We start from the raw sequence: 23040 nt of genomic DNA on the forward strand, positions 1-23040 counted from the left end.
GGAGAATAAATGCCTGCAAACCGCAGCCCTCTGACACAATGCGTGCTTGCTTCTGGTACGGAGGGTGTTAACAGCAGAGAGACAAACAGAGATTTGCCAGGGTTACTGATTCTAAGACTGTATAAATTCTTGAAGAGCAGGCAAGCCTGAGGTTTTAAATTTCTGCCTTGTACGGTCCCTTCCAGCACCCTGTCCTGCCGCAGGGAGGCTGTGGAGATGCCGCGAAGGTTCGGATGCAGATCCCGTGTGCGGAGTCTGGGTGTCTTAACCGGGGCCTGAACTGAAGCGCTGTCAGGCAAAACAAATGTGCTGGGGGTGGTGGTGGAGGAGGGAACAGCTAATAGATGTTTTCCCCTTGCTTGACATCTGTCACCTCCCCCCATGCCAACCCTTCCTCTGTTTATAGCAAACCATTTGCTCCCATTAATTAGAACTGGACTCCTGCCATCTGACCGGCTTTATGCCTGTACAAATGTCAGCAGCACCAGGACTACACAGGTGGGGAGAAGGGCTGGTCGGAGGAGATCTGTTGCATCTGTCTGGGGAAGGATAGATGGGGGAAAATGCCACCGCCCTTCCAAATCAGGCCCATTAGCTACAACAATAATTGAAACGCGGACTGGGAGCCCCAGGATGCCACTTCCCCCGTCCCTTTTCAGAGCAGACTGCACTTTAAGCCATCCCCTCCAGTTAAATCCCTTTACCAAAGTGGTCTGTACGAAGGCTTACATACAAGAAGATAATGGTGCTGTCATTTTTACAAATAATCACAACAGGAGCAGAAAAAGAAGAGGAAGATGATTACGCCTGAAAATCCAATGAGGTTCCAGTCACTAATGCAGTGGAAGCTAAATGGAAGCTGAACCTCAATCCCAAGCTGCTCCTGCCAGGCATGGGGCTGGCTCTTCTGCGACGATTTAGGAGTGTACAGCTGTGTTGCCATGACATTAGAAGGAAATGTGCTTACCCTGGGATGGTTTTCCTTGTGTCAAATACTATGAAAACGAAGTATTTAATGTGCTAGTTGAAGCAAATCCTGAGTGGGAGAAACAGGTTTAATTGATTAGCTTGTCTGGATGGTAGAAGAAAAAACCAAATCTGCAACCCCCCTCGCGGCCTACTCCAGCAGCCAGTGCTGTGTTTGTGGGGACTATGAATCAAGAGAGTGGCACTGTTGTTACACTGATGATTAAACCCCATCTTCAAAGGCAGTGGAGCAGCAGGCTCTTCTTCCCCCCACTCCTTCCTATCACGATTTGGAGTAGATTTTTACATGACGTGGGAAGGATGGGGGCTGATGTGATGTGCCTGTGTGTATCCTGGAGTATTTTAAGTATTGTAAGATGGTGCCCTGGAATCTGTTTGGGCAAGGAGGACCTGGATGTCAAGGCTGTGAGTGCTCAAACCGTGGAATTAGTGGCAAGATGTTCTGGGGGAGAGAGTGGTGCCTTGTTCCTGCATCTGAAAGAAAGAGGTGCAGGCTCCAAATCTGGAGGGAGGGAGACCTTTAATAGACCTTTTCCTCCTTCTTCTCACTTTCTTACCCCAGTATAAGGTTTTTCTTCCCTCTAAACACAAGTATTTTTGTTTTTCTTTAAATCAGCAACACTTCCTGTGCTAACCTCATGCCCATCAGTGATTCCCTTTGCTGGTTAGAGGTGGGGCAACTAAAACATGGAGCTGACTGACTTATTTGTAAGTTCTGCAAGAATCCCTCATGGTACAGTATTTGCATTAACTAAATGAACTTAGGGAATCATTTACAGGTCAAGGTAAAGGAACCCACTTAATACATAAACTTAGCTGAAAAATGAAATGGCTCACACAGAGTGATGGAGGAAGAGCTGTCACTGTGGCTCTATAGGGTGGTGGGGGTAAAACTGTCAGTCCTCTGAGACAAAATGTTCCTTCACTGAGTGCCTCAAAATTACTAGTTGTGTCTGCATTAGGTAAACATAGCTGAGTGTAACAGAAACTTGACAGATGCATGTTTTTCAGGGAAAAAAAAAGGTTACTATGTCAGTTAAATAGCAGAGTATTAATTTACTGCTGAGATGATGATATCTACCAATTCTAATCTTTGTGCTGCTGGACTATCAGCAAGATTCACTGAGTTAGGCATGAGGCTTGTCATGCAAGTGCAGAAGTAACGGGGAGCCCTGCCTTGCAGCTCTGCTGGCAGGCACGGTGCCCTGCTGTTCCGAACAGGCTACAGGCAAGAGAAGGTGTGTTTCTATAAGCTCTGTTTTGCAGCTAGGTGTAAACCACAGGTTGACATTTAAATCAAAGGTCTTGTTCCCCTGCTTTGAGTCTTACTTGAGTGAAAGGATTTGAGTTGTTTTTTTTGTTTGTTTTTTTTTTTTTTTAATTTCCAAATTCGTATTTGAAAGTAGCGGTGAAAATGTGTATACGGAGAAACCACCATTACCCACCACTTCTTAATGCCTGCTGTGCCTTCTGTAAGGCACCTTTCCAAAAATACATTCTTACGTTTAAGTGTGTTTTTTTTTCCTTTTCCCCACCCTTCCGTGCTGATACTTTTCTGTATCTTTGAGCACAATCACCTGTCGCTCTTAAAGTTTGCCTGTGTTGGTTTTTTTTTGGTTTTTTTGCCCTGGTTTGGTTGGTCATCACAGGCTTTTCAGTCGTTCCCATAAAAAAGTGGCATTGCCCTCTCTGTGAGATGTCGAAAGGCAGAAAACAACGGGACAGGTGGGTAAGAGGAGAGGCAGGGCAAGGCAGAAGCTACCCCTGGGGGCCGGATGCTCTGCTGGGCACCCGCAGTGGCGACTGATTTATCAGGGCAAGCAGCCTGTGGTTGGGGCACCGAGGGCGCGCGGTGCCTTGGTCACAGCCACCTGAGGCACACGAGCAAACCGCCCTTGCCTCGGGGACAGCCCAGCAGGTAGGTTTGGCCTCGGCCTTGGCTGGGAGCGGTTGTGCCAATGCTAGTGGCACCTCTGAAGCAAGGTCTGTCAAAGTGCGCTGGGGAGGGAGCTGCTTACGTTGAAAGGCAGCCAGTGGGGATGTTCGTTAGCGGCAGGGGTTTATGCGGGGAAGGCTAAAGGGGTGACAGACCTTTGTTAAAGCCGTGCATCTGTCGGTTCCAGCTGTCTGACATATTAAAGTGCACCTGCGCACAGAAAAGAGCAACACTTGGCTGCTGCAGCATGCTAGCCTGCCTCGAGGCATTCCCAGCTGGGAATACGCTGAGAGCCAGGGGTGAACGTTACAGATTTTTTGAGTTTTAAATCACTGTTCCCCGAGATGCATAGCTGTATGAATGTAGGGTGTGTAGGGAGGCTCCCCTGAGGTGTATGACACTGAGGGATGGGGTAAGCAGGGCTGACGACAAACTTAGGGTCTTCAAAAAGAAAGCTTGAAAAGCTTTCAAGTACCAATCGTTACAGAAACATTTTGCAGCTGTGGAGAGAGCAGTTTCTGTCTGTTAACACAGAAAAGATGATTTCAGGGTTCTGTCCTGATACCCCTTGAAGTTAAAAGAAGGGACCATGAAAACAAGCTTTTGTCTGCAAGAACGTATGTCCTGGTAGCAAATCAGAGAGGCTTTCTTGTTGCTTCTGCTTTTCTCTAGATTATGTGTGATTTCGATTATACATGAGGTTTTGGGCTTTTATTTTTTTTAATCATAGAATCATTTAGGTTGGAAAAGACCTTTAAGATCATTGAGTCCAACCACAAACCTAACGTTGCCAGGTCCACCGCTAAACTATGTCCCTAAGTGCCACGTCTACATGTCTTTTAAATACCACCAGGGATGGTGACTCAACCACTTCCCTGGGCAGCCTGTTCCAATGCTAGACAACCCTTCTGGTGAAGAAATTTTTCCTAATGTCCAATCTAAACCTTCTCCTGGTGCAATACTACTATCTGTTGGAGTATCCCACTGTTTGGGAGTAATTTGAAATCAACTGAAAAATACATAAACAGATAAATACCCCCCAAAAAAACAATGAACCCCTAGAGCGTCCCTCTTGTCCGGCCTCTGCCAGGTGTGCATTTCTGGCTGTTACTCAAGCAGTGAGGAAATTCCAACAGTGAATATGCCATATTCATCTGTGTCCACAAACACTAGCAGGAAAACAGCAGTGATGCTCTGCACCCTTCTCCTGCCCATAAAAATGCCACCCGCCTTCACTTTAAACACAGGTTTTATTGAGCAGTAGCCTGGGCTTTGTAGCTGGTGTCCCAGCCCGTTAGAAGCAAGAGTCAAAGGAGTCAAAGCAGAATTAGGAATAAATATGATGTCTAGATCTCCTGTTTTGAAGTTCCTAGCGATGCATTTCATTTGAGTGTGATGAAGTCGGGGAAGATGGAGGTGGGCTAAACCCGTGTGGGTGTGTGGGCCTGCTTCGTTGAAAAGTTTGGGTTGTGCTTGTATGTCAGTCGATCCAACTGATTTCTAAGCTGCTGAAGTATGCAACTTCCTCTGTTTCTCAACAGTTTTAACTCTAAGTTCCCCAAGCTAGCAGTTTTCCTGGCCCCCTAACCATCGCCCAGTTCTCCTGGGGCTCTTGACCCGCGGCTGGTACTAGGGGCCATGTTTCACTGTGCTGGCTTTTCTGTCAGCTGATAAAAATGGCAAGGAAAGACAAGGTTCTGCAAGACAGACTTAGAGTGCATTAAATAAATATAAATTTTATTAAAAACACCCACATCTCAGCGTTATCAGGAATGATATAATAATAAACAGCTTTCAAATAACCTGCATTACATTACAATACTTACAGTATTTATAACCATCCTCAGATTCTTTTTATAGACATACCAAACATTTCATGAAAATGAATGAAACTGAAGTAAAAAAAAAAAAAAAAGAACATAAGCATAGAAAATGCACACAGAAGTTCATTACCTTAGTGTCAAACTGCTAAAGTTTCCTACACAAGTTAACCACCAGCTTTAGAAGTGAACTTTATACCACTGTGCGTCAATCAAGATGAAAAATTCATTCAAGTAAAGTTGACACCACTCAGAAGCATCTTCAAGTATGGCTATAGTCAACCTGATAATCCTATACAAGCAATTTTATGTCTGCTTTGTCATTCGTTCCAACGGAGGCAGGGTTCTGTACACCAAAAATTACAGTTCGGGTATTTACAATACAAAACTGATTCACCAGCTAAGCTTCCTGCTCCTGCTGCCAGCAGTTTGGCAAATGACGGTGCATGGCATATTAACCAAACATCTACTATGGATTACATGAATAATATAGGAATTAAAAAAAAAAATCACCGAAAAAATGAAGATTTATAATGATTTAATTAATCTGACATATAACCATCTTTTTTTTTTTTTAAAGGCGAAACTTTTGTTTCAATGCAGTGGGTAAAGTCACAGACTGAAAATTAAAACCCCAAATTGCCATAATAAATATTTGACCATTAAACCCAAAGGCCTCCTTTGATTTACTCGAGTTAGGTTGTGATTCTGTTAGACAAAATTTCTTTTGACCAAACTTAATCTTACAGTATATTGCACAAGATACATCTGGGACATGGAGGTTTGTATGTTTAGGGAAGCCCTTGTACAGACTGTACCTTTTTTATATTTTATTTTATTCATTACAGTATCCAAGAAGCCTTGTTTAGAGAGTGACTTGAACAACTCTAGCAAACAGTCACTTGCCAAACCCCTGCCTTACGTTTTTCCCTTTAATCAGCTCAGTGCATTCTACTTTGTTTTTGTTTATTTGAAACAGGCAAAACATTCTAAATCTCTTAAACACTTTCATGACAATAAAAAGCTAATGAATTTACAAAATTAGTTTTAGTTACACCAATACATGTACAGAAAAATCAGAGAAGGGATTCAAAAGAAAAGCATTAAATCCCTGAAAAAAACCCAAAACAAAACAAAAAAACCAAGAATAATATATTTAACCTACATCAGCTTTACATACACACAGGTGACACGTTGGCATAGGAGAACATGAGCTGAAATATCCCTGAATTTTTAGGAAAAAAAAAAAAAAAAGTTGAAGTTCAAGTTATACTTGCTAAAATGTCAAGTATTGAGAGATTTTTTTTTATATTTTTTTGTTTGTTTTTTTTTTTCAAAGGCTATTGGGGGAAAAAGATGGTATACAATATATAAACTTTCATACTCAGTTCAATATCCTATTGCCAAACTAGTGTTGAGGTATATGACAATTAGGAACATCACTCAAACCTTTTAATGTATTTTTTAGCTCACATTATGATATATTTGTAGCAGGCTGAGTAGCACCATGATGTGAATTCAGCTCAAAACCCAAATATATATAGATTTAATATTTTTACAGTACTAAAATACTAAAGCATTGCGTTAAAAAAAGTTTTGTTTACAATTTAATTTACTATACAACTCTCCTGCTTTTTTTTTTAATAGAAATTAATGATTTAAAACCACCACAGCAAGCCAGCTGCCTATTTTTTTTTTTTCTATTTAATCAACGGAATCACACAGAACTAACCCTGTTTCATTCATCTTGTGTAGGCATCAGTCTGCTCAATCTTCCTGGAAAAGAGGACACTTGCACCGAGAAATGACTTACACCACAATGTACATAATTATCAACACAAAAGCAGTCTGCCATTCAATATTTGAAGAGCATACAGGTCTTTAAAAACAGCAGAAGCTCAAGCTAATTAGTTGAAGTCTGTTACATGCTGCTAATTATTACCTGTGGTTAATATAAAATTCTTTCCTTAAAACTGTACATATTTGAGCAATGAACTTGTCATAATAATTGTAGAAAACAGTTTACAGTATAGCTGTGTGAGATGAGCACCAGAAAAACATGTGTTTTGTGTACTAAAGTATTCCCTTATATCCAGTAAGCCCCATTTTTACCATAACTGACTGTATTAAAAATGGATATGTAGCCCACTAGCAGATGCATGGCTAAAACAAAAGTATTTAAAAGCTTTTTTTAGTTTAAAAAAATTATCTTTGCATTTTAAAATCAAAGTAAACTTTTTTTTTTTTAATGTCTTAGTACCTTAGCATTGTTCAAGTTGCCAAGCTTAGGTAGACAAAGTGCTTTTGAAACACTATTTAAAAAAAAATATCTCTCTATATATTTTATTGTCCTTTTCTAGGACTTGACTGGATGAGCAAAATCCAGAGGTCTTTGTAATTCCCATATGTTAAAAAGTAAGCTTATTTTAACACCAGGTAAATTCAATACATACATGAATGAAAAGGTCCTCCTGTTGTTGAAGAACATTTGACTACATCATTGACATTTTGTTATAAAGGCATTAACTGTTGGACTGTTAAAATAAAGACACCATTCTCTTAGATAGCACCATGGTTTTAGAATATCCAAACAAATTCAGTGTTTTGCTGTCTATTCATTATGTATTATACTTATCTACTTTGTTAAATAAAATCAAGAGACTAATAAGATTACAGTAAAAACTGCATGTTAAAAAGCCATATTTCCAGTATTTCAGTACATCATAGATTCAGCACCAGATGTTATTTTAAGATTCCTGCAGTTGTAATACTACAGTATTATTTTTTTAGGGTTTTTTTTGCTCCTGTTCCATGACTATGCAAACTTGATGACATTAAAAGTGGCCACAGATGTGCAAAACTGTAAGAAAAAAAAATAATCCATTTGCAGATTACCTCTTTCAGTAATGGAGCCAGTGTTTTCAAATGTAAATTGTGAAACACTTTTTTTGTTTTGTTTTTGTTTTTGCATAGGATGCTTTGGTCTTGTTTCCTACATGCCATCTGTGACCACTTAAAAATCAGTGGAAAGTAAGTGCGCTAGTGAGATTACCTCTTTCTGCTGGTGTGCTGAGGCTTTTTCCACTGATGAGTTTCGTAAAAACACTGTTTTCTTCTCCACCCTTGCCTTCCCCAAAAACTAAAGAACTATCCTACTGACAAGGTGTTTTTTTCAAATGAGGTAACCAACAAAGGTGTGAAGTTAGATATATCGGTTGTAAGGCCCTGTAACCCGTGTAAAGGCATATGGAGATGTAGTTACTGTGGAGTCCGTGGTGACCGACAGTGTCCTTTGTGCAAGAGACTTGATGAAGCGCACATACGTTGGCTCAGAGGGTTCGTGTGGCTCAGCAGGCTCCCGCTTTGCTTTCTTGCCGTAAGATTTCTGAGGCACGTAGTCTGGACCATACTTTTCACATTCCTCTTCCTTCTCTCTTGCCTTCTCAGCCATCTTTGCCTCCCACAGAGCCAGACCATGTTTTGGCTCGTTCATACTCTTGTGCTGGTAAAAGACAAGGGATATTCTGGTGGGGTGGTTCCTGTTGGGGTTTTTTAAGGGAGTCGTTGCATGGAGCTCACGTTTTGCGCACTCTATGAGAATTGACCCATGAGATGGAGCAACTGCTACTCCTCCAATTTCTGGATCCAGAAAGCTCTGTTCACTATCTGACCAGACATCATCAGGATCCTCTGCTTTTTCTGGATTTAGCACTTCAGTTTTATCTAAACCACCCTGGGGAGTAGTCCTATCATGATTTTGACCTGGAAGCATGTTAGACAAACCGTTAACTGCATGTGAAATCATTTCACTCTCCTTATTTTGGAGGTGCAGTGAATTAGGAGGACCACTAAACATACTTGGAGCAGAATGGTAATCATGTGCTAAGTGTGGAGGGGGTTGCACTTGATGATGTTCACTGGTTTTACTCGTGGAGGCATAATCCATGCTTGGATTACTCAGATTGGATTTTAACCTTGAAGCAACCTCCATAAAATGGCCGTCAGCCTCATGGGTGGAGTAAGAGGAAAAAGACCCTACGTGGTGTACATTTGGTCTAATGGTGCAATTACTGAAGGAGTCTACCTGCATATTTTGGTTTCCATAATTCAAGTACTTGGGACCAAAATTCTGGTTATTCCCAAACCTGTGCTGGTATAATGTTTGAATGGGTGGTAGGCTTAGTTTAGACATATGCTCTTGACTCTGGCAACTATACAGGTCCACGTGCTGATGCTGGGAAGGGTAGGAGCCCAAGTAAGAGGGGCAGTTGTCCATAGGTATGTTTCCATTGCATTGGTAGGGTGGATATTGGTTATTTTGACTTAACGATCCTGAATAAGGGTTCATGGGACTGGAAGAATTCAAATATGACCCCACAGGCTGTGATGAGGTTGTGTAGAGGTTCATGGGACTGGACCCTCCATAGGGATCTGAAGTGTATGAAGAGCTTGGATAAGCACTGGCTGGATTAGGCAACCTTACATAGAGATTTGCAGAACCTGAACCCGAGTAAGAGTTAACGGGATTTGACTGAGGGTTAGGGAGAGTGCGCTGTGGATGCTGCTGCTGCTGTTGTTGTGTGGCTGGTCCTGAAAGACGTAAAAGATCTGTAGATGTGAAAAGAAAAAAAACACACAACAAACAAGCTTTTTCTAAAAAAAAAACCACACCAAACCAACAAACTGCATACTTTATAGACTTTTCATGATACATATCGTTAAAATTTCTAAGGAAAGTGTATCACATGATACATTAACAGAGGTTCCCTTTCTCATATCTCAAATACCATCCTTGAAGATGCTGAATAAATACTAGGGCTACTCATCCATTTTGGCACATATCCAGTGAGATCAGATGCTAGTGGCAATGGGGAAAAAGAAGACAGTGCAATCTGTTCAGAGTCACATGAACAAAATCCAAAGAGTTGAATCATCATTTAAGTAGCCCATAAAACGCAGCATCAAAGCGCTCCCAAACAGCCATGCACAAGGTGACCTTCTTTTCCCCAAGAATAAATAATTCTTCTCATCTATATTAATAGAATTCTCTCAAAAAAGTTTCCCTAGCTTTATGCAGAAAACCAACAGTGACATTCACTGATAGAACAGTTCAGTAACAAGTGAGATTAACTGAAGACGTATGAGCAAAACCATCATTCACTAAAGTGAAATGGCATTGTTTAATGGTTACAACCCTAGCCTGGGTCATGGGACAGCTGACTTCTATTCATAGGCATTTCAGTGACCTTCTGGGTGCCCTTGGGTATATGGCTCTTTTCCTCTCTAAGAAACTTGCTGTAACAATAAAACAGTCACGATGAACTGCTTTACTCAGGACTCTCAAATCTACTGATGAAAGCTGCCAGGGCTTGTTAAGTGGATTTTTAAACTCTTACTCTGCTATGGAAAAACCTGTTCTACTTTTGGTCTTGAAGCAGAGCGCGAATGGTGGTAACAAGGTTAGGCTTGAATCCCCCTCAAATTAGGAGGTTCTCTGTAACAGTGGCAAACAGTGAGTGATGTGTAGGTCATTCTTTCTTTGGCAGCAGCATCCCACACTTGTCTTCATGGTTTCTAGCACTACTAGTCTTTTAAAGGTACTTTACATTACACTGGATGGCAAGCAGAGTTTGCAAAAGCACCAGATTTCTATCAGAAATATACAATATTGATATTTACTTTCAAGAATTCTCTTTCCTTTTTACTTTAAAATGTTCTTGGGCTGAGAATAATGGTTTTCTTGAGACTCATTATAAATGTCCCTGATTTCTAGGAAGCTTACCACTGTTGATAAAGATCCCCATCAGATTCACGTGTTTACCTGCTAGCTGCTTTGCATGACCTGCCGCCTCAGAGTTGCCTTGCTTGTTGCGTGCTGCAGCAGTCTTATCTCTTTCAGCTTTGCTAGACCCATTCTCCAAAGAGGAAAGCTTTTCTGCAGCTGCTTTCTTTGCTTCTAGCTTCCTTTGCCGACACGTCTTAACGGGCTCTGCTAACATCCTTACTTTTCGGCGAAAGGAGGTAAGGACCTGGATGCTGCCATTCCTCTTCTTCTCCTCCTGGCCTTCAGTGCTTCCGAACTCATCCACATCAGAGACTTTGTATAACGGGAGCACGTGGAGCTGCTCGTCTTCTGGTGTTTGGCCAATTTCACGATTGTCTTCTCTAGTTAGTGTGCAAACCTGTTGGAAAGTTGTGTTAGAGTAACTTTCTCAAACCAGTCTGAGAAGAGGAGATCTGAAATACTAGCCTGTGCATTTGACCCTGCCCTGCCACTGTCAGCGTCAGCATCTGGCAAGCCATTTGTAAGTTTCTGTGCAATTTATGCATGTCACAACAAGCCTGCAATTTCATTTCTTCCATTGCTCTGTTGGACAACGTTAATAGAAACAGAAGGTATACGTAGCTATTTCTTGTACTTGTGGTGAACTGGACAGTATAGTTAGGGACTACCCTAATGTAAAATAAACCGTGATGCATCGTACCATGGCTAGAGAGCTAAAACAGTGGAACCTGGGACTTTGCACTTGCTGAAGATTTTTTCACTATAATATGTTAGCTAGCTACCTATTACAAATACTGTGCAATGTAACATAACTGCCATTGTGTCTCACACCCCCTTACAATGGCAGCTTCCAGAACTTTGCAAAGGAGCAAGTCACTGTAATTTAATAAGATTTAAGGAAGTTACTGTTGTGTCATGCAGCATACTAATTGTATTAGCTCCAGCTAAAACAGGTATTGGGAGGATCTCAGTGGAAAAAGATGCTGATACAGACATATTCTGTAGCAAAACCATTGCATCAGCCAGTTTTTAGGAAGAAAGCTCAGCTAGAAATACATATTGTATTGGTGGTGGTGGACTTGACAATTAAGTCAGACCCTGGAAACTGGAAAAATTCAGTTAGAAGTAAAATGTAGGTAGTCTCTTTGGTCGTAATTACGATTATTCTTTCTCATGTTTACCCCAAATGTATTGTCACAGAGAGAGTAGGCAGGGAACAGAAATAATCCAATACTCAATGAAAACCAGCGCATTTTTCTGGTATCTTCTGCAGAACGTTTGCTGTACATGCTAGAGACCAGAACTGAAGAGAGTAAAGGGTGCATGTACAATACAAAGGATGCCAAGGCTTGCAGGCTTTCTGGTCATCCCAAGCAGGAATGAAATTCACAACTTCCAAAACTCTCCTGGAAAGAAGTTATTTGTTTCCGTTTTTATTTTATTAGAAGATATAATCCAAAGTTGTTAGAAAAAGAGTCTTTCGAGAGGATAAATATAAACTACTGTGCCAGGAACACTGAAACAGGCATTTCAGCCCTGTTGAGACCATTGTCACCATGGTTTTGCTTTTACCAGTTTTATATTAAACGTTTCTTTAATAGACCAAAAGTTGCATTCATTTGAATGAAAAATTGTGTAGGGGGTAATAAGTTAGCTGAATTACTGCTTAATATTCCTTTTTTAGCAATCTGTGTTATGCAAGTATAAATTTAAACAGACGGGGGATAATGAATTAAATGTATGAAATTGGTGCTGGAGTAACGAGGTTATATGCATCATGGACTTACCAATGTACTCCCGTTCTGCATATTGTGCAAGTCTCTGTGAGCATGAGCGCAAAAATCCAGGCAGGCAGTAACCCCTGAGAATGGGCGACCTTCTTTTAAACCCAAGCGACACTCAGGTGCTCTGTGTTCATACTCTATCTGGAAAGAGATGACAGGTACCACTTCAACTCAACTGGATGTTTCAGCACATGGAATTAGCACTGAACGCTCCACTGTGACAACATGCAAGCCTCCTAACATCTTGGAGGTGGCAACATACGGATCTTGAAGGCAAATAAAATCAAGCAATTTGATGGCAATTCCATATCGATACTTCATTCCTTGCTGCTTTGTTCTCTGTTACCTTCTGTCTCTGGCGTGATGGTGAAATTAGCCAACAATACTTTTCCTTGCGTGTTACTTTTGATTCTCTGCCAGTGGTTGGTGTTTTTACATGACAAATGCAGTGCATGGTTTCAGCATCTGGCACGGTAAGAGTGATGTGTTTGTGTAGACTGGAAATATACCAAGCTATTAAGGGAAAATGGCTTTAGAAAACTGACTTCAGAATGACTTCATGAAAAATAATAATTTGCTTTTTGATTTGTGATATTTTGGCATGCTAAACATATATTTCACGAGGACTTAAGTACATGAAAAAGATGAAAAAGAGATAGAATTCAGTCAAGACAGTGCCTTCTACCCATGCGCTCACTACTAAGCAGCTTTACAAGAGTTCATAATACAACAATAAACCTTACACAAAAAGAAAGAATTCTGTAATGGAAGATCAAGCCTGAGACAAATGACAGTTTCAGATTTTATTTAGAAAATGAAAAATAAAACCACATTTGTAAAATGCTTTGCCAAAATTCCTGAACCTTTCAAGTGAATGCAATTCTGAATGGAACTTAATGGATCCCATTTTAAGTTAGGGTGAAATTAGAGGTTTTGCCAAGTCTTGATCCAAGATCACTAAAAAGATGACTAGTTTGCTCACATATTTTTAAGATCTGGGATATTTACTTCCCTGGAATCTGAAAATAAAAGCAGAACAAAACTTGAAGCATGAAAACTTCTTTGGAATTAAACTAGAGTGGTCTGAAATGTTAGCCATACTGTAAGTGTCTGCTTGAAGTATTCTTGTGCAACTGTTCTCCGAGACCTTCTGTTGGATCCAGTTGGAAAACCAGACCCTTCCCAATGCTAGATTTTAACCCAGTAGCAATCCAGACTTGGGTTAGAATAAATCTGGGAATCTGGAATTTCTTTTCAGGATTCAAAGGGGGATTGATTTTAGGGCTTTTTGGTTTTAGAACCTTTTACAATACCATACAAACCAGGCCTCTTTAAAACCACTGGCAGTAGCTTGCCCAGGGTTTCCACACAAATACAAGGTCTGCACGAAACTCGTGAAACAGGCCAAACTATACACATGGCTTATTGCACAAGGTAAAAATTGAAACTTGTAAAAGCATTTATTTTCAACAAGTGTCAGACAGGACCATGGCTTACATGGATAAAAGTTCTTTTGTGAATTTTTGTGGGAAAAGAAAAGTTGCCCAAGCCAAGAACCATTTTACTGTTCACCACCCCCTCATTTTTTTTTTCTTCCTCTTTCTTTCCTCTCTTGCAGAATGTCTCTCAGATATTTGGACAGATAACCAGAGCTAGTGGGCACATGGCCACAGCTTCCTCCACAATAAGCCTCCAAACATTATCTGATCAGGTAAGTGAAATTGGGTAAGTCCGTACTGAATTTGCTTACCCTATCTAGTTGCTACTAAATATGCAGTAAAGAGTGAGTTTTATGCAAATAAAAATGGACAGGTTTGGTTAGTTTATTGTTTCCATTACAGTTGAAAATGTCTTGTGCTGGTTGCTACAGCATAATGCTGTCAACAGGCAAAAAAGAAGATGTCATAGTTTGCAGTAGTTTGGAGACTGTCAGTTCTTTGACTTTCTAAAAGTGAACCAGAGCAATGAAAACGAAGGCCAATAGTTACATGTCTGCAAGGGCTATGCTATCAAATTTTGATGCAAATGTCTGAAAGACATTTGGTAAAGGAGTGCAGCTGAGAGACAGCCACACTGGGAACCTCATAAAAGCTTTGAATGTGCTACTATCTGTGAACACTGCTTCACAAAAAATATGCGCGCATGATCCCCTCATGCAGGGAGGCTGGTGCAAGCACTTGTGTGCATATGCAGGGCTGAGTGTGTTCAAGTATGAAACTTTGCTTTAAAAGTATGCTTGTAATGGCTGTTTTGGAGAAAAGAAAATTAATCTGCCACTTGAGAGAGCAGAACTGAAACTGTGGCTTCAGGACTCTGCCTTCTGGCACTGTTGCCAATCTCACACCATCGTCATGGCTGTTTTGCTAGATAGGCTGGTGACTCATTAAATTCAGAAATTTGTGTTGTAGAGCTAAAGAGTTCTGCTCAAGTGTGAAGCAATTTTATTGTGTTGATATAGGTGAAACGATTAGTTCTATTTAGTGGACCAAATTCTGCTAGTTTTACTTTTGAAAGCATTTTAAGTGGAATTGCTGATTTCCATTCATCTTTACTCTGATGTCAAAGAAATGCTGGCACAAAAAGTACATAATGGTTTGGTGCAAGACTGAAGCATTGAGAAGCATGGTAAAAATCAGATTATTTGCATGACTGCTCCAGTTCCTTTTTTCCCCAGCATACCTGGTTGTTATATGCATCAGGTGCAAGCTTCTTGTAGGTAGGTGCCATAAGGGTTGACAGATTCTGCAAATTGGATTCTAGTTTTTCTTCCTGTTAGGAGATGAAATAGAGTTCAATGACATTTCCATGCTGTATGTAGGGGATCTAAGAAGTGAAGGTCTTTACACAATTATGTTCACACTGCTACTTGTGTAAAGGCCTAGATCATTATCATTCTTGTTTAGACAGTAACTGTTGTGAATCTTCTTTTAATTTTACTGTTTCACACCCTTTAAAAAGTGATGCAGTAAAGCAGTATGGTGTGATCCTTGCAAGAGGACATCACATACTATAAATCTGGTTTATGTGAAGAAGAATCACATGCTGTAACATGGAGATTTTTTAGATCCAAGTATGATGATCCTCATTATTTTCCCTATTGGAGTTTTGGGAAAAGTAGTACTCTTCAGAAGGTTTGAGAGAAAAAATATCAGAATGGTCCGTCCATTTAATTTAAGGGTTTTGCACATTGCAACGACAGCGCTTCAATGCAGTGAAATACCTTTTCATGCAGCAATTTAAAATTATGTAAATACTTCAGAAAGTTCCCAGTTCTTAAGCACTGAAGAACTGTGGATGTGTCTAGTGATACGGACATAAGAATGACCACATCTCTTCTTGAAGGAGCTCTGAATATGAAGGGTTCTTTAAAAATTAAGTACTCCAATAACATTCCCCAAAGTTGTTCCCATCCTCTTAGGACGAGAATCCCAAATTCAAAAACTTGCTTAGACGAGGCCCTTATTTTTAATTTCAAGTGCATAAAGAACAGTGGCATACTGGAGTGGTATACTTGGTTTTAGGAGTTTTTCTATTATAGGAGCATGTGAATGGCTGTGAAAAACCTATGGGTTTGAGAGATGTGTTTCATGCGTTAAAAGTTTGTATTTCCTACTATGGGACTATATCCGAGATTGGGATTCCAAAATGACGTTATGAATTTGTCAAAAATAACTTGCTGTGACCTTGTGGCTGCTGCTAGAACTTGGACCTTTTGTATGGCCTGTAGGTTACCATTTGTAAATGCTACTTCTGGTTTTCATTGGAGAGGATCCTATTTGCTTTGTCTATAACTGTGTCAGCGCTATGGGACCCAGCCGCTGGTCTCGATGCATGCTTTGGCTGCCCCCGGCTTTGTGTGGGAATAAGACTGGAGTGTAAAAGCATCTTCCCTGCCCAGATCTGGCTGCCACGGGAAGTAAGTCCAAGAACGTAAGCTGGAAGCGTGGCATGGTAGACTCTGGCCAGGTACCCAGCTTAGAAAATTTAGGGGGTTTAGGACTGCAGGCTATGATAAAGAAGGCTTTGTGTCACAGCATGATTTAAGGAGAGCTATTCTGTAATTTTTAGGGTCAGAGAAGAGCAGTGGGGAATGTGGGAAAACTGTGTGTTAATTATGATGATATTCTAAATAGTGTGCTATTGTCAGCCCAGGCCATAGGACGCAGAAGCACCTGGCTGTCTGATCACATGAAAGAAATGCTTGGATTTGTGTAAGAAAGACACCAGGATACAGTGAAAGTTGTGGACCGATGTGTCAGTACACAAGCAAGGGACTAAATCCGCACGTGCTTGCCAAAAAACAGGCTGGGCCATTGGAGCCTCCCAGACACATGACTAGCTAGAGGTGTCCAGGAGTCGCTGCAGTTGTAATGTCACAGGTATCTTGCGCCCGGGCTAAGGTCAATGTTTTTTTTAATTACTCTGACTCATTTTAAACAGTTGCCAGTTTGCTGTAGCACAGAGCCCAGCCTGGAAACTATTCAGTGGGGAAGGACTGTATGTAGACTTCCCATCCTCTTCTTCCTATTGTCACCTCAGCGTTTCATCATGTTTGTCTCCATGCAGTCTGCTCTGGTCCCCAGTTGCAATGTTATGTGCCTTCAGTTGGTAAACCTCCTGCTCCGCCACCGGGGAATGCCCGATTGCAAACCTAATGCAGCCACAATTATTCAGGCCATGCCCTCTCCTCTAATTGTGAAAGCCTGCAAACATGGTTTCAAGTCTCAGGGCTTTTACCAGCTGTCAGAATTTGGACAGTCAATTCAGCTGGCTCAGCAACTGGAATCAATCAGTTTTGTCTGGCAGTTATTTAATTACCCTACATGTACGCCATTCAGGCAGGGCTCTGGCCCCTGGTCTCTTGTACTGTATCTCTGTTTGCAGAGTGACAGAAAACATTTCCTTGCAAATGAGGCTCATTTTAGAAATGGACACCAACCTCTTTTGGGTCATCCCCCATCAGCTTAAACTTTCTTGGAATCTTGCTTCTGGCAAACTTACAACCATTGTAGTACATGCTCCAGGAGCAACCAAAGGAAAATGAAGCACCACAAGTTTCAGGGTCCAGCCCTTGACATGCACAAGTCCGTCTGAAAAATAAGAGAATATGGCTGTTAGCAGCAAGGGGCACTCCTGCAGCGGGCATCAGTATTCTGCCAGCGCTCTGGGGAATCATTCGTCTTGGATTGTCTTCCATTGGTAAATAATGAAGACATGAAAGAGGAAGGGATATGCATTATAACAGAAGAATTTATCGGAGTGAATAATTTATCGGAGTTAATAATTTCATGGTTGCAAAGCAAGGACTATGGGGTTTCTACACTTCTGTGAGGAACCTGGCTTTGCTCGAAAGAGGGAATGTTTGCGTGGTAGGTAGTGATTGTCATGGTATCTGAAAGGGGCACACGCTGATGGCTTTGCAAGAATGTGGGAGCCTTCTGACAGCAGCTAAGCAGTTACTCCTGAAATATGACTCTAGCCATGAAGCCAAAGTAACCTACAGTGATACCCATGTTAATTTTGGTTTGAATGTTCTTTGCTATCAGAAAGATATGGGAAAACAATATAGTGCAATTTATTTAGATTCAGGCTAGCTTCTGTAGGCTTACAATATGATTTAGTGCATCTAGCTTTTATTTCAAGATTGAGGTATCTGCTGTCCTGGGCCCTGCTGAGATCTCTTCCTTTAAATATACTGAGATGCTTCACAACTCCGGGAACATGTTTTTCCCTGATTTATAAGAACATTTACTTTGCTTTTCTCACAAGGTTTGTGGATTTTCAAACTGCCCGAGACAGTTGGAAAGGTTACGCGTATTTCAGGGTAATAGCATCATGGGGGGTGCCAGGTCTGAGGCAGAAGGTGGGGTTGCAAGATGGACGAGCATACACTTTGTTCCACTTACTCTTCATTCAGGGCACACCGCCGGTTCGTGAGTGTGCCATACTTCCTCAGGGTGTCCGTGAGTTCAGAGTAGAGCTTGTCGGCTAGGCTTGTGGGGATTCCCTCCCAGACCAGGATAAGAATCACGATCACAGCCGTCTCACACGTGTGGCCCGCTCGCTCACGCACCAAGCAGAGTAGCTTTTCCTCCTGACTGCTTCTGCGGACTACCTGCATGCACAGCAACACACACACCCCGGAGCCCCAACACAAACAATGCGTTTCTTAATGTGAAGAACAAGAGAGTAGGAAACCTCAGCATTAGTGCATGTGTGGGGAGGTTACTTCTGCTGCTGTCTTCCTCTTTGTTTCTGGCAACTTGTTCCATTTTTCTCATTTAATGATCTGGGCCAGGGCTACCCTTTCTGTTTAATGAAGCTGACTCTTAAGTGGCTAAACTTGACTGCTGGCATGGAAAGCCATGGTGGTGGAAACCAGCTTTGTAAAGGTACGCCACGTGCTCTGCTTCAGCAGGAATCCTCTACTGAACCTGCACTACGGTACAAGCGGCCCGGTTCAATTAGTAGGCAAAAGGAAGTGAGCAGCGAGATCCCTCCCTGCGCAGAGCTGGATGGTGGACACCTGTGCTTAGGGGCAGGAGCTGTGCAGGGAAAGGCGGGGACTAAATAACTGGACATGGGAGATCTCTCCCCTTCCCTCACAAACCTAAGCAGTTAAACCCACGATCAGCGAGCCACTCAGTTTTGTGACCTGCCCTTGCTACATACAACGATTACAGCGATGAGAGGAAAGCAGCAGATGTTGTTCAAATAAGACTGTCCTTCTCAGTGCTTGTGCTACTGTGGGTATTGCTGAAAAAAAAGGTGCAGTCTGGCATGCATAAAGACTATAATCATGTATCAGTTTTTCCTCATCCTGTATATTTCATGAGCCTACCCAAACTACTTGGTAATTTCTGCCAAAGTATGACAGTGTTTGCTACGAGGGTGTCCTAAGGACCCTCTTGAACTGGGAGTGCACTTATTGGACTTACTTGTAAGCTACAATTAAACAGCAATAAGAACGTATGGTGGTGTCAATCTTAAATCTAAGTGAAGCTGCCTTCCTTCTCAGGTTTTCATATCTTTAAGCCAAATTTTATTCTTGCCATTTTCTGTGCAACAAGTAAACGGAGTGTGAGAGACAGGGGTGGGAGCAGGCTACAGGCACCCTGTGGTACTGCTGCTGTTGGGTTATATTAAATTTCACAGTGTCAGCTAACAGGACATGTCACTGCTGTCTGCTTACATGAACCATCATACTGAACTAGATTAGTCTTAACATTTGTGTACATCACTTACCCATTTAGCAATTGGACATCCTTGAGAACTTTTGCCTTCTTTCCCAGTGTAGACAACCCTCTCAATCCTTATAGCTTTACCCTTCTGTCCAAATCTTAAACAAACAAAAATATGTACAGTAAGGAGATTCATTTGGTTCTGCATGAACACTGAAAAGAATGGAGCACATTTGCTAGTCTTAAACACTGAGTATTACAGGGGGAGGGATGTGCAATGCGGTTTATCTTGCTGATTTTATTATAGTGGTGGATTGATATGTTGAAAGGGGCAAATGTCTTTAACTCATCATGCATGAGTAAAAATGATCCATATCACATTAATATTCCCAAATCTTTTAACTGTTGCTGTAGAGAATTTATAGATGAAATTTTGAAAAGTGGACTTTAAGTCTGTCTATTTTGGGCATGAATTTCACATTTTTCTTTAATTTCTGGGTTAAAGTTGTTACTCTGAAATGTATATAATTATGTTGTCACGGAACAGCTGGCATGCAGTATTCATTATTAATTTTCTGTGCTTGTTTCTGGTTTGGATACAGTGTGAATCAGTTAAGTTGTGATTAATTTCCTTTATCATCTGCTCATAAAACATTACTTATTTACTTCTGCCTGACTTCTATATGGCATTGGGAACACCAGGTGCCCTCAAATGATGCCGTTTGTGACTTTCTGAGACTGAAGCGGGTAAGCTCAGCTCTTGCTGAAGCATTTAATCAAGGAGATTATGCCATCAAGGCAGAATCTAGCCCCACATGCAAGTAGTGCTCTTGCCCAGAGCAAATGGGATTCACTTTCCATGTCCTTTGATGGACCAGGTAGAAATATGCAGCAAGTGCTAAGTGAAGCAAATCTTGAATCAATAAAAAGCATCAGACCTGTTAAGCCATTTCCAGGCATGTTCTCTGGCCAGGCCTCTCCTTGGGCTGCTGCAGGTGGGGGGTGCCCACTGCTGAGCCCTAGAGCGCACCAGGTCTCAGGTGAGGTCGTGCATTAGAAACTGCAGGGTCTGCAACATTACAGATCCAGCTACCGTGTTGACTTGGCTGCATTTTGGGGACCAGAGAAATTGCATTTCCATCACTATTTCTTGAATTCTGATGCTTTCATTGGCATAACTTTTTTTTTTTTTTTTTAAATAACCAAGTGTGGGGACTAAATCACAATCTCCTTGTTCTTTGCCTGTTACCTATAGAGCAATCAAGATAGTTCCTTCCTGTTGCGCACACATTTAACGATGCCTTGAGAACTTTTGACCTTTTGTCCCTCTTGTTTTTGCACTAAAATCTTGGTGATATATTTAAGAGCAAATATTTGTATTTAAACTTCTGTCCTGTAAAGGAAATGAAGAATGCTTATTTTTAGATGTGATCTCATTGTGAAATTTCAGTGTCACAGGAAATTATACAAATAAAATCAACTTGTACTACACATGTTCTGCAGGCAACTGTTAGGTCACTTTTTCCTACTTAGGCTTGGATGTTAGTATACATTTCTTTCTTTAATTAACCACATTTTTAAAAAAATAAATTAAAAAACTTAACATTTTCTATTATTTTGCTAATCTGGACCGCAGGACAACTGTGCAGATGCCGCTATAAAAATACATTGTATGTTACACACTGCAAATGAAATGGACTTTGTCTCAAATCTTTTCCACTGTCACAAAAGAATTTGTGCCTGATGTTTGTCATGCTTGCTTTTAGGCCAGTGCTGATTGGCTTTAAAACCAGAGCAAAACTCACTGAGTGTGAAGTAGGATTGGGAGAAGAAAGAGGTAAAATGTATGTATCCATCATGGATCCTGCAAGAAATTTGTTCTGGTACAGCTAAAATATTAACTGCAAGTCTAAACCCCAATCCTGGTGTGTTTGGCAGTGCTGATACCTTAAAAGTCAATTCATGGAAGCCTGTTTAAAAGTGCTTCAAATGTTATTAGTGTCACCAACTGCACACATGTGCTTGAGAGTATTTTTATAGTTCAGTGCTTTTTTAACTTGGGGATACAAAATTAACTAACGAGGAAGAGTTCTGAAGTTCTTCAGTCAGAGAATCACACAGTTCATACCATATGAACAGTTGAAAACTAGCCATTGTTCAAGTGGCTGCTGCTATACTCTGCTGAACCTGGCTGAGTAGATGCATGTTATCTATAATCTCTCAGGATTTCCTTCTGCCAACATGAAATGAAATTAAATGCAAAAAAAAAAAAAAGAAAAAAAAGAAAAAAAAAAGAAAAAAGGTGAGGTCAATATTAAGGATGAAAAACTACATTCCAAAGTAAAGAAATGAAAAAAGTTTCATCTCTAATAATTGACATCATGACATGAATGACTTTCCTTTTATTTATTTATTTGTAAATACTAAAGAATTAACCAGTCAATGAGAGCTATGGAGATAACAAATTGTAAGAAGCTTCTCAGGAGAGTCAGTGTTCACTCCCTCTTCACAGGAAGAAGCTAATTTATGTAGCTTACATGCATTCAAGGTGCTCACAAAGCTGAAAACAAGTATTGGGGCAAGCCCCGCACAGGAGTCACAGGGAAGGAGATTCAAAGAAAGAGAAAGGACCTTAGGATTTAGAGGTAATCCAAAGGGTTTTGGATTATTAGGGCAAATCCTAAGTGGCCCATGGTTGTGCAGTGATGAGCACAAGCTGACAGACCTTGCTAAGAAATGCTGCTCCTTAGCTCAGACACAGCCCTGCAATAATGCTCATTTGCTTTTGGTTCTGCAACTAGCTCCAGCTTCTTTGCAGTTCTGGAGTCCAGATTTTAAAGGTATTATCAATCAAATTCCCATCTGTCTTTGACTTACTGGGAAGCTTTTTGTTTGCTTGTTTGTTCAAAGGGGGACTGAATTCCCAGATACCTCTAAAAATCTGACAATTAATGTCTATGCATGCCAAAAGCTACAAGAAATGCAGAATTCACAGTGCAGAAGTCACTTTTGTGACAGTTTTTAATTTAAATACCTTAAAAAAGCTAATGGGTTTTGCACTTACACATATTTTCAAACAGCACAGATCATGTAACCATTCTGTGCTGTTCAAAATTCCTGGTTTGGTTGGCTTGGATGAATACATATATCATGGGATGCAAGATGATACAGGACTGTCCACAATCAAGATAAGGCTGGTTTTGTGCAATACTCCGAGGAAGGGGCTGTTTTTTCACAAAACTACTTATAGATTCTTGGGCTGAAATCCTACCCAACAATTTTGTGGCACTCCTCTGGACGTGACTGATTTAGATTTAGCCCTTTAGGCCTGTACTATATACTTAGTAATTTGGGGGTGTGTGCTCATTTTGGAGTTTGATAATTCTGTTCTTCATCTTTCTTCTACCTCGGCGTCCTCCTACCCAGAGGGAACACCAGGTCCATGCCTGCTCTTACAACCATTGCCAACCGTCTTGCTTGGCAGGCTGGTGAATACTTGTTCCTGCTTGGGTTTGCTGGCATCTGTCTCAAAGTGTGCAGCCTGTGC

At 41.0% G+C, this 23040-nt stretch overlaps 1 protein-coding gene across 1 annotated transcript in view; it reads right to left on the reverse strand.

Annotated features, from left to right (window-relative positions):
• Positions 1-4633: 4633 nt before the first annotated feature.
• TET2 (tet methylcytosine dioxygenase 2) overlaps positions 4634-23040 on the reverse strand; it is a 74250-nt gene continuing 55843 nt past the window's right edge. The window contains exons 4-10 of the mRNA XM_055698960.1: positions 19558-19651; positions 18219-18427; positions 17252-17402; positions 14992-15081; positions 12316-12453; positions 10565-10925; positions 4634-9351 (exon numbers count right to left, since the gene is read on the reverse strand). Of these exons, the coding sequence (XP_055554935.1) occupies positions 7946-9351; positions 10565-10925; positions 12316-12453; positions 14992-15081; positions 17252-17402; positions 18219-18427; positions 19558-19651 (2449 nt within the window). The 3' untranslated portion in view covers positions 4634-7945. The remainder of the gene's footprint in view (positions 9352-10564; positions 10926-12315; positions 12454-14991; positions 15082-17251; positions 17403-18218; positions 18428-19557; positions 19652-23040) is intronic.

Source organism: Falco cherrug, chromosome 1 (assembly GCF_023634085.1).
Source record: "Falco cherrug isolate bFalChe1 chromosome 1, bFalChe1.pri, whole genome shotgun sequence".
In the NCBI taxonomy this organism is placed as follows: domain Eukaryota; kingdom Metazoa; phylum Chordata; class Aves; order Falconiformes; family Falconidae; genus Falco; species Falco cherrug.